The sequence below is a fragment of the Engystomops pustulosus genome, chromosome 10, assembly GCF_040894005.1.
Source record: "Engystomops pustulosus chromosome 10, aEngPut4.maternal, whole genome shotgun sequence".
Classification (NCBI taxonomy): domain Eukaryota; kingdom Metazoa; phylum Chordata; class Amphibia; order Anura; family Leptodactylidae; genus Engystomops; species Engystomops pustulosus.
This window is the reverse complement of record NC_092420.1, coordinates 23,641,367-23,653,792: the sequence shown is the minus strand read 5'-3', so window position 1 is coordinate 23,653,792 and position 12,426 is coordinate 23,641,367. Positions and strand designations below refer to the sequence as shown.

At 43.3% G+C, this 12,426-nt stretch overlaps 1 protein-coding gene across 5 annotated transcripts in view; it reads left to right on the top strand.

The window, feature by feature from the left end:
• CACNA2D3 (calcium voltage-gated channel auxiliary subunit alpha2delta 3) overlaps window positions 1-12,426 on the top strand; it is a 597,379-nt gene that overhangs the window by 214,394 nt on the left and 370,559 nt on the right. For all 5 annotated transcript variants that reach the window (XM_072127891.1, XM_072127887.1, XM_072127890.1 and 2 more), the window contains one exon: window positions 4,092-4,151. In XM_072127891.1, the coding sequence (XP_071983992.1) occupies window positions 4,092-4,151 (60 nt within the window). The remainder of the gene's footprint in view (window positions 1-4,091; window positions 4,152-12,426) is intronic.

Sequence of the window (12,426 nt, the reverse complement as noted above, 5' to 3'; positions counted from 1 at the left end):
GCTGTATACTACATGGGGCTGGCTATATACTACTGGGGGTTGGCTGTATACTACTGAGGGCTGGCTGTATACTCCTGGGGGCTGGCCGGCTGTATACTCCTGGGGGCTGGCCGGCTGTATACTACTGGGGGCTGGCAGCTGTATACTACTGGGGGCTGGCTGTATACTACAGGGGGCTGGCTGTATATACTACATACTATATGGGGCTGGCTATATACTACTGGGGGCTGGCTGTATACTACTGGGGGCTGGCTGGCTGTATACTACATGGGGCAGGCTGTATACTACTGGGGACAGGCTGGATGTATACTAATATATATATACATATATAAACAAGAGTACCCCCCAGAGGGTTTACATGAAATTAAAGGGGTTTCTGTTCATATAAACAAGCCCTAGGGGTTTATATAAAATGTAAGGGTTTCCCTCTGGGGGGTACTCTTGTCTATATATATAATACCCCTTCCATATACACAATCTTTGCCCTCAGTCCTTTTAATGAATACTGCCCTGCCCCCTCCCCCAGGGCCCCATTTGTCCTAAATTCATTTTATAAACACTGGCCCCCTTTGCCCTCCATGCTTTAATAAACATTGCACCCCCGGGGGCCCCCCATTCTTTGGCCTGAAGGTGTGGGGGAAAAAAACTTACCTAAGTACCGTCGGCGGTGCTTCTTCCTCCTTCAGTTCTTCGGGTCCGGAGTAAAGTGCGGTGACGGGATGTGCGGCGCGTAATGACATCATTACACGCCGCACATCCGGGGTCTGGATGACAGACAGACTTGCGGTACTAGTACCGCGAGTCTTACTGCAGCTGCGCCTGCTTCCCACTGGCCACCAATGTCCGCGATGGCTGGCGACAATCCGGACCAGACATGTCATCTACATCTTAAAGATGCAGATGACAATGCCTGGGGCCGGCTGTCAGCAGGTGCCGCCGGCGACACACCACTCGCGGCCGCATCTGTATACTATGGCAGGGGCCTCCGATACAAACGGAGGCCCCTGCAACTTTGTGGCTTGTCGGACTGTCGGTGTCTGGGACCGGGGCCCACCGGGGGATTCCCCGGCCCCCCGCCGACCCAGTCCGAGTCTGTGCCTGCCCCTGATCAGTGCTGACATTTAAATAGCTGCAGGTCACTAACCTGCCTGCAGCACTGGAAGCAGCCATTTTGAGGAGGATCGTTGCACACCGATGATGTCATCAGGAGCGATGACCCTCCCCAAAATGGCGGCAAGCAGTGCTGCCGGCAGGTTAGTGACGGCATTCATGCCCTCAATAGTTAAAGTGCCACTGGTGACTTTACCAGCAGCATTTAAAGAGTTAAAACTTGTGATCTGTGCCTCGGAAAGGATTTTTAAAATTCCGATTTGGCCGAATCTGGCCGAACCCAAACTACAACGGGTAATGTTTCAGAGTGAAGATTACCGTACAGTGCTCAGAAATTATACCATATCATAATCGAATAATGGCTCAATATATAAATAACAACACTATTTCATTTCAATTTAATTCAATATTCAATTTCCCATCGGCCTCGGGAGCCTTAAGATTAATACCCATCGAACCACTCAGCAAAGATGGATGATGTTCACCGTGTGACCACCAAAAATCAGCCATGCTCCAATCCTGGTGATGCTACTGAAACAATCGAGAGAATATATGAAGCTACAAGAGCCTATACACTATATAAGAGCCTATACACTATATAAGAGCCTATACACTATAAAAGAGCCTATACACTATAAAAGAGCCTATACAGTACATACATATATTCTATATATATCATTTTTTCTCTTTGTCATCAGAGCAGCATCCAACCAGTTATTGCCTTTGAGTCATTTTCTAGATGTATTGTCTATTCATATCCGTACAAATAGACAAATTTACAAATTTTCTTCTCTGATTAAGACGACCAATCCTATAAAATAAGGTCTATATCCATATCAAATGTTTCAACTGGAGGGTCAGCACATTCTGAGCATTATTGATCATCATATTCGTGTAATAGAGAAATGCAGATTAGTGATGTCCTGCTGTTCTCTCCGCATTGATTACAGGGAAATAATGCTGTAATTGTAATTTATAATGATGTTTATAGGCTTTCCATAAGATGTGATATCGATCGACAGTTTCCGTGGCTGCCTCTCTTCCTATGGTTTGTTGAGAGGTTTTAAGGATGCAACATCAAGATGTCATCATTACTTATTCTTTATAATCTTCCTCGATGGCAGTGATCACAGGGATCAAGGGGTTTTGATCTGACGTGATGAATTTTATCATATTATAAAAAATTCAGCTACAAATCTGTTGGCATTTTTTTATGTACCCTCAGACATTGGCATCATTAGCTATGGGCAGTATCCGGGGCTCTGTGTCATGAACGTCCACTATGGAGACTAGGAAATGTTAAAACCAGAAGAAGACTTCCATGACCTGGTTTGGAAGGAGAGAAACTAGGGACTCGGGGCTAGTGGAGAGGAATTTAGAGCTATAGAAGAAGATGAATAGGCTATAAAAGAGGGGGAAAGTTGGGCCAATTTCAATTTTCGGTAGGTGAGAGGAAAATTTAGCTCATCTACCCCTTCCTAAAAGCATGAAGAGGTATAAGAGAATAGTTTTTGTGTGAAGGCTGCAAAGTAAGTTAGTATAACCAGGTTGGTAAGTAGGTTGGTTGATTGGTTGGTATGTGAAGAAGACTAATTAGTCAATGCCGTGGTGTGGGATTGACAAAAAATAGTTGATTTGATGACTATGGTAGGGATCCATAGAGGCTTTGATATAGACAAAAGGATGGTGGCCTCGCCATTGTCCGTAGAAGATTAATGGGTCGAAACCTATGGTTTGGGGCTTTTGCTTCTAAACCAATGGTTATGGTACACTAAATTACTGGCTTGAAAGGCACAGTAGATGGCCACCAATTTTGGGGTCTCCAAGGATTTCATGTTGTTAATACTCAGGAAGCATTGTTTGGTGATCTGATATTGTTGGAATTTTATCAGTTCTCATTTTAGTCAAGGCCTGTGTGTTCTGATAAGTTTTTATACTTTTTGTATAGTAAATAGATTTTTGGCAAACCACAATAAATCCACTACTCAGTGTTTATTGGATTTTAACGCAGATGGTACTCCTCCACAAATTCTCACCTCTATCACAAGATGCAGCAAGAGATAGCGTTATGGTAGCATATATCATGACTATGTGACTGGTTGGGATGCGGTTGTTGATCATTAAAGTGAAGGGGCTGCAGGGGAGGAGGACAGGGCTACGACCGCACGTTGTAGGAACTTGCTTTGTAGAAGGTCATGTACAAGGCTTCTAATGTATCTCTATTTTCAGTGTAAGGATGGGGTTCACTGGGCGCACCAGATGGAATTTATTCAGGAGGCCCACCCTACATCAACCCCTTGGAAAGTTGTTCATGAGACATTGAAACGACGTCATCCTTAAACTTACTTTGTTCACTGTATGTTGTTCATTGTTTGGTATGTGCCATTTCCTCCTAACCCATTGGAGATGCACCCTAGTAGCCTTCAGTTGGGTTGTCTTCTGCTCTGAGGTCCAGTTTTGGTGAGAGCCCACAAGAGGATCTTCTGGGACTCTGGTGGGAGAGTCTAACAGTATCTGTATACATCTGGTGCAGTACACAGGCTTCACCACGGAAATGAGCCCTCACAGTATGCCATTACTTACTATTTCCACATGACTTGTTCATTTGTTATTCCATTTTGTCCTCCCCTCTGTTCCTTCATTACTTTAGGACGAGTGCTGCTCACAAGAAGGTCTGTTGTCTGTTTTCTGTTGTCCTGAGATAACATGCGTTGTGCTCGCACTGTAACGCTTTTCTCTGGAATAATGAACAATGAACTAGAAGACAATTAGACATTATATTGATCTCAAAGTCAAGAAGTCAGTCACTTGTTCCACATAAGGCAGTACATTTCCTGTAAAGTCAAATCTATAAAGATAGCCTGAAACGTGAGGTCAAATCTGGCTGGTTTAAACCCCTCTTTGGTCAGTCTGCAGTGGTGTATATATGTCTATATGGCTTCTGTAACCCTTCACTGACTGTTATTTCTCTTTATTTTTAGCGACTGGTGGAGGCGGCTGAGGAGGCTCACTTGAAGCATGAATTTGATGCTGATCTCCAGGTAAGCTAAGCTATCATGCGCCAGAAAAAGTAATCGCTTCAGATAATTTTATATCAAGACTTGAAAAACTGTCCAAGAGAAACTCTGTATATCCCTATTTCTATTAAAATTTCCCACTTACTGCACTTCCCCTACTCAAAGGCAGGGTACCCTATCGATAAGCTGGCCAACCCCAATGGACAACCCCTACTCAAAGGCAGGGTACCGAATCCATCAGTTGGAACCACCACAACCCTTACTGAAACGTAGAGTGCCCTTTCCATAAGCTGAGCCACCACATTGGATAACCCAAACTCAAAGACAGAGTTTCCTATCCAGGGTATCCCATTAATCAGCTAGCCAACCAAAATGGACAACGCTGACTCAAAGGTAGAGTACCCTAATCGTCTGCTGGCCAACCACAATGGACAACCCTTACTCATAGACAGGGTACCCTATCACTTAAACGGCCATACGCAGTGGGCAACCCCAACCCCCAGGCACAGTATCGATCAGTTTTCCCACCATGCCTATTTTTGTATTGTATTGTAGTTAGTTTTATATGATTTCTAGTACAATATGTTTATATTTGTGTTAAATGGCCACAAGCCTCTCAGACTACTGTATATAAAATGTACATAGGAAGTCTCAGACACTCCTCTCACTATAGGCCAGCCCATGCAAGAACAATGGGGGTCATTTACTAAGGGCCCGGTTCGCGTTTTCCCGACGTCTTACCTGAATATTTCCGATTTGCGCCGATTTTTCCTGAATTGCCCCGGGATTTTGGAGCACGCGATCGGATTGTGGCACATCGGCGCCGACATGCACGCGACGGAAATCGGGGGGCGTGGCAGAACAAAAACCCGACGGATCCGGAAAAAACGCCGCATTTAAAAAAAAACAGTGTCGCTGGACATGCGCTTACCTTCACCCAGCAATGGATCGTGAACTCCGGCGGACCTCGGCGGACTTCAGTGCAGCAGCGACACCTGGTGGACGTCGAAGGAACTACCTTAGTGAATCGCCGGAAGACCTAAATCCACCGCAGAGAAGGCACCGCTGGATTGCGAATGGACCAGGTAAGTAAATCTGCCCCAATGACTGTGTATATTAGTAAAGCTGGAGGACATTTTACAAGGTTTACGTAGAGGTACCATGCCAAATACTATGCATTGTTTATTTATTTAGTTGTACTGTAACAAGGGACTAAGTTTTCATTTTTGGGTCCCCAAGCAAATTCATGTCTAGGGGATTCCCTAATGTAAAACCTTTAGTCCCCTTATCTTAGTCAATTTTATTCCTTTTGAAAAGTATCAGGCAGCACTGCATAACATCAAGGGGTGGTCTTTAGCTCATTCCTCTCTGGTTCCCACCATGATATGAAGGTTCCCTGCTCTCCGGATTCTCATGTAGTTGCGTGGGAGGAAATTAGTACCTAAAGGCAGCACGGTGGCTTAGTAGTTAGCATTACAGCCTTGCAGTGCTGGGTAACAGGTCAACATCTGCAAAGAGTTCTCTCTGTGTTTTCCTGGGTTTTCTCCGGGTCCTCTGGTTTCCTCCTACACTCCAAAACATACTGGTAGGTTGATTTGATTGTGAGTCCTATGGGATTTGGCAAGCTCTGTGCAGCGCTGTGTAATCTGTGTGCACAATATAAGTAAAGAATTATTATTTTTATAGGAACGGATGAGCAAACATAGATTAAATCCTCAAGTTAAAGGGATGCCAATTTAATATTTTATATAGAGCCCCTTTTTCGTGCATTCCTTGCTCCTAATGTTTCTCAAACCTTGGATAACTACAAGCAGACGGAGTGCACTTCCCTGGTCATCTGTATGAGAGACGCATTTTCTTTCCCCCCTCAAGCCCTCGCTATTTAATTTCACTCCTCCGCATTGCCTTAATTCACTCAGCTAATTTTCTTTTGTTTTAAAGCAATTTCCAAAAATTCTCACTCATTGCCTGAAGGCGACTTATTTCCCATTGATCTTGTAGGACGCTATTACTACAAGTCAGGGTTTATCTTCATACAGGTCACATAGTTTTTCTCCTCATTTCAGTAACAAAAAAAAAATGCAATTACACATGTTTATAGTTTTAATATTTTTAAATTTTTTTTCAGAATTTAATAACAACCTTTTTGAGAAAGAAAAACCTATTAAATAAATCAAATTAGTTGTTGTGGAAAAGAGGAGATTAGAAGGCGCTTCTTAAGCAGTAGATAATTCAGGTTCATTTAAAGCAGGGGTCTCAAACTCGCGGCCCGCGGGCCAACTGCGGCCCGCAGGACAACATTTTGCGGCCCCCACCTGGAAAAGCACCGCCCGCCGTGTATTCACGGCGGCGGTCGGGTCGCGCTGCATGGAGAGGGCTCACGGGCGGAGCCCTCTCCATAGCCGGTAAGTCTTTGCTGCATATTGCAGCAAAGGCTTACTGGTAACACCCGCGATCGGTGCTAGCACCGATCGCGGGTGTTTTTACAGCGTGGGCTGCCGGCAAAGCTGCCGACAGCCTCAAACAGATAGCGGCGCATGGGCGCCGCCATCTTACCTGGGATCGCCACTCCCCGTGACGTCATCGGGGGGCGGCGATCCGTCTCCATGGTAGCCTCGGGTCTTCCGAAGACCCGAGGCTATTTCGTTTTAACCCCTTCATTACAATGTGCTGATAGCACATTGTAATGAATGAGGAGGAAAATCCCCTTATACTGCCATACTGTAGTATGGCAGTATATGGTAGGATCGATCAGACAACCTAGGGTTAAAGAACCCTAGGGAGTCTGAAAAATAGTATAAATAAAAATAAAAAAAAGTTTTTAAAAAAAAAATTAGAATAAAAAAAAATTAAATTTCAAATCACCCCCCTTTCCCTAGAACTGACATAAATATAAATAAACAGTAAAAATCATAAACACATTAGGTATCGACGCGTCCGAAAATGCCCGATCTATCAAAATATAATAACGTTTTTTACAATGTGTTTTACCCCGTTACGGAAAATAGCGCCCAAAGTCGAAAATGGCACTTTTTTGCCATTTTGAAAAATATAAAAAAATCTATAAAAAGTGATCAAAAGGTCGTACAGTCCTAAAAATGATATCATTGAACATATTATCAAATTTCGCACTGAGCCCCTGACTGGGCTCAGTGCGGTAGGAGCTTGGGACCCCTCGGTGCACAGGACGCGTTCATAGAGAAAACACGTCTCCCAGCTCGGGGCTTTCCTTGCGCTGGGAGACGCCATGACATTTGAATCTGAATAATGATATTTTGTAAGCGCATTTTGTGTGGAAAACTTGATGCGGCCCAGCCTTACCCAGAATCTACCTCCAGCGGCCCCCAGGTAAATTGAGTTTGAGACCCCTGATTTAAAGGGACCTCTCAGATTAGGTTGCCTCTGCAGAACAAAGTAGGACACTATTGTATGTTTTTGTATTTTAGTGGTTTATTTGCTTTTACCACACTATAAATTGATCTATAGCTTTTCATGTCAAAAAGGAAAAAAAAATAGTTTGATCAATATATGGGGCAGAGGAAGTCAAAGTCAATATGTGTGTGTGACCAATTTTACATTGATGTTTTCACTAAAAGGTATCATCAAATAATATAAAAAACTATCGCTCTACTTTCCTCACTCTTTCAAATGATGGTACATGTGACGGTTCTACTTATATCTCAGTACATCTCTATAATGTCTGATATACAGTAGTGGTAGAGGACAGGACAGTTTAGAGATTTAATAAGTATTGCTATAAATAAATCACATGGGGTAGGATAGAAAACTCACTAGCTCCAGCTTTAAGATTTTGAATAGCTTTCTTACTATGAACCACCGCCCTCCCCTCCCTATAGACATCTATGTCCCCAAGTAATCAGTGAGCTCCCCAAAACACTTCAGTGAGCTCACAATCCATCCTTGTACACAAAGTTTTATAAGCAAAGAATTCAAAGGGTTGGAGAAACATAAGGGTCGGTAAAGGGGGACAAGTAGGAAAAATGCCTATAGAATGATGAATGGAATTGTAAAAAAACACACAAAAAAAAAAATAAGTGGAAAGAGGTTGAGGAAATCTACCATTTGATTTGATGCATTATGAACCAAACATACCGTGAGAATGCTGTAGCTACACTGATGCAGAAACGTATCTTGTTTAATCCCTGATCCAAATGGTTTTGCTAAAAAAAAACACTCGGTTATAATAATAATTCCCCTGTGGCTTCCCCGGTGCTTCTCCTCTTTCCCTAATTATGCCCCTCTCCAGCCTTGTCCTGCCCAGCATGAGCCGAGAACACTGTATTCACCGTGTTGTCCCTGCCAGGTAGAAGTAATCAATCTCTGCACCAGCCACCAGCTGCTGTGTATGGGTAATCTAACTCAGGTTGATTAGTCCTGTTTGGACAGTTCAGAAAGCTCTGTGTAATGTGTTAGCCAGTCTGTATACAGCTTTCCCAAGGTTGGGATAATGGAGATGGAGCTGTGTTCAAACTGTGGAAGCTTAAGCTCTGGGTTAGAGTCTCCAGACTCAGTTCCTGGAATTGGTTTCTGTGACATCACTAAACTGTGCTGCACACACTGACTCTCTGCTCACTCTGTCTAAGAACAAGACCATGTGCTTCCCCTGCACAGAGGTTTTATACTCCCCCCGGTCAGGTGGTAGCACCTCTCCAATCACACTCCAGTTTACAAAACAGCCACATAATTGGATAACATTTTACACCCATTTAGCTATTGCCTTTTTCAGGCAGAATCTACAGCTGCTATAACACAATGACCAGGTTCTGAACCTTCATAGAGGGTTTGTGACTCCCCCTAACAGCTCCTGACCCAGAGAGGGCACTATTCGCAACTACCAGCCTGCCTTTGTATTGTTGCACAAACTAAAAATGTGCTGTAATTTTCTTTATTATTTTGTAGCATTTCCTATATGAAATCCTAAAAGAGCATCAGCCCTTTTCCTATTTGTATCTGTGTTATCTAAACTTGCAGAGGACATGTTCTCTCACCCTGAGATCTCTCTTTGCATAGCGTTTTGTTGTTTATCGTTCCTATGGTCCATTAACACTGATCAATTGGTAATCTTCATCTCGGTGACCCTTCAGCCACCTTCAGTGAGATTGTTGTTCTTCATCAAAAATCTCATAGCTCCTTGGGCTTCAAGTAAAATAATGATGGCGATGATTTGATACGAAAATGGTCCTCGCTCTGGATCAATTCCGCCGTCTGTGATGAATTTGTAAAGATCTTTGCAGAGAGCTTAGACAAACTGTTAAACAACAGCTTAATAGCTATAGGATACGGAGGAGATTTGTTGATCCGAGCGATGTCTGCCAGAAGCTTTGTTTATCTAAAGTCTAAAGGAAGTTCTGGCTTCTCACTCGTAACTCGTCCATTATATGATACCCAGGGAGGTAAGTGCACAGGATGGCCATCACTTTATAATGAAAAAACAAAAGGTATTAAAAGAAACCTACCACTACGGATCTACCTAATAAGTTATAGTTTTAGGGCTAATCCTTTACCCCCCTCTATCTTTTCTAATCTTTAATCAGGGTAATTTGCAAATTTTCTAAACAGGCTACTGGGGCGTGGAGTAGCCGGAGCTGAGGCTGCATGGTGTGGCTACTCCACGCCCTGGTAGCCTCTTTGATCCTCCTACCCAGACATCTTCAGCGCACAGCTACAAGGAGCTGCACACACTCATTTGCAAAGCCGGAGTTCTGTTGCGTGATCTCGGCTCCAAAGCCGAAGTTACTGCGCATGCGTAGGGAGGATGAAAGAGGATACTGGGGCGTGGAGTAGCCGCACCGTGTAGCCTCAGCTTCGGCTACTCCACGCCCCAGTAGCCTCTTTAGAAAATTTGCATGTTACCCTTATTAAAGATTAGAAAAGATTAGCCCTAAAAAGTGCTTTCCTTAAATACGGTAGATGCACCTACCACAGCATCTACCTTAATAGGGAGATCCGTAGTGGAAGGTTTCCTTTGAGGATACAAAGATAATACATTTGTCTATCTGCTACCTAGCTTCAATCAATCTATCTATCTATTTATCTATCTGTGTATCTATCTATCTATCTATCTATCTATCTATCTATCATTATATGTTATGTCTATCTATCTAGAAATAAAGTGCTGCCTCTTCATTGGATGTATTTTTGGGAACCAAGCCACTGGATTTACGGCTGTGCACCCACACTTTTACTGGGCTTTTTTGGACTTTTTTTTTTTTAGCTATCTAAAAAGAGAAATTTGAAGCAGCACAATTAAAAAATCTTTACATGAAAAAAATCGGCAAATGTGTGCGGTTGCACCTCGGAAGTTGGGTGGTAGATAGGATTAGGGTTCCCACTCCAAGTAAATCCCAAAGGAGTGCTTGGATTATTTTAAATTTTGGATTTACATGAAATAAGGGTGCAAAGCCGCACATTTTTTAGGGAACAGGACTTCAGGAATACAAATGAAGAACAGGCATCACTGCATCCAAACATTTATCAGGGCTTGTGCTCCAGAATTCTGCCGTACAAGCCATGAAATAAGCTCCACTTGGTGTGGAGGGTGGGTTGTGGCCAGCAGGAAAGTAGGCCACTCCACTTGTGCCAGACCTCTCTATGTCTCCTTCACAGTTTTCCACTGCTTCTACTCCAGAATACTGGTGTGGAAGCAGTGATAAGTCTCCATCTATCTATCTATCTATCTATCTATCTATCTATCTATCTATCTATCTATCTATTCAATATTCTATGCATCCATCCATCTTTCCATCAGTCTGGCAGCGCTATCTTCTCCATTCACATGACAGCGGACGGTATTATTAAGTACTGCATGTCATTAGCTTAGCTTTCTCGTCTATCCGCCCCACCACTCCCACTGGGTGACCCGCAGAAGGAAACAATATCGGCAGGTGAATTTTTCCATTTATGAAAAAGAGAAGAAGAAGCTGTTTGTTGTCCGGGACTGTGTTGAATACACTTTTGATTACCTCCTTTAAATCGCCCATTTCTTTTGGAGTCATTACAGAGCACTTAAGTAAAGCTGCCTTGAGACGGTTATCTGACAGCAAGTCTGGTCTGAAATTGGTCTCTGAGAGTATCTTATACTCCATTATCTCAAGTACAGGCTGACAATGGCGGCTGACAGATCTGTCACCTGACTTTGTGATGAGGAAATATATATTGACAGACAATGGACAAAATAACCCCGAGATCTGTGTCATTTCACTTTTGTCATATGAATGATGACAGGGCAGAACATCATAGAGCAATCTGGGGTGTAGTTATCACTGTGCAATGGAACATATGGAGCAACTTCATGGAAATTGATGGTTTTCATCCTATATATGTGATGTGATCCACAGAATATGGTTCACAGCATTAGTCTCTTCCAGATAATGAATTTTATGTCTTATTCAATACCAAAAACTGCTAAATATCACTTTGATGGAACTTTAGTCCAGTAGGATTCAGGGTGGTTTCAGACACTGTGGGGCAGATTTACTTACCCGGTCCATTCGCGATTTTTTAAAAATGCGGCGGTTTCTCCAAATCCGTCGGGTTTTCGTACGGCCACGCCCCCAATTTCCGTCGCGTGCATGCCTGCGCCGATGCGCCACAATCTGATCGCGTGCACGGAAATCCCGGGGCGATACAGGAAAAACCCTCGCAAAACGGAAAAATTCAGTTAACCCGTCGCAAAAACGCGAGTCGGCCCCTTAGTGCGGTTTTTAAGGTAGTCTCTTAAGGCAAATCTAGAAATGTATCCTGCATGTTCCCATTCGTCTGTAATAGACCGAATCAATGTCCACACTTGTAGTGGCAGCGACACTTGTCCCATCCCCACGTCTTCCAGGCTTCACGGGTGATGGTAAAAAACCTTTATAGTCTCCTTTACCTTTTCTTCGGTTAACTGTAGTCTTCCAATAGTACAGTCACTTGCCGATTGAATTGCTGCCTGGTTCTGGGACACTTGGGTTCTCGGTCATATTAACATAGGTCTTCTGTCACTTCAAACCAATAAAGTCCACACTGTTACTGCAGGGTGGACCTTACCAGTACAGCGCCAGCTTTATGCCGATGACCAGCACAATTGCACACATGCACCTCTTAAGACAGTAAGTTATGTCTCATATTATACAAATTTCTCCTAATATTATACATCATATTCCACTAAACAGAGTTGCCATTCCAAGTGATGAATGAAGATTGCCACAGGTATTGGGCTGTATGAAATTATAAACCCCCAACGAGCAGTAGCGGACTATAATATAGGCATATATGTATAATGCCCACCCAAACCACA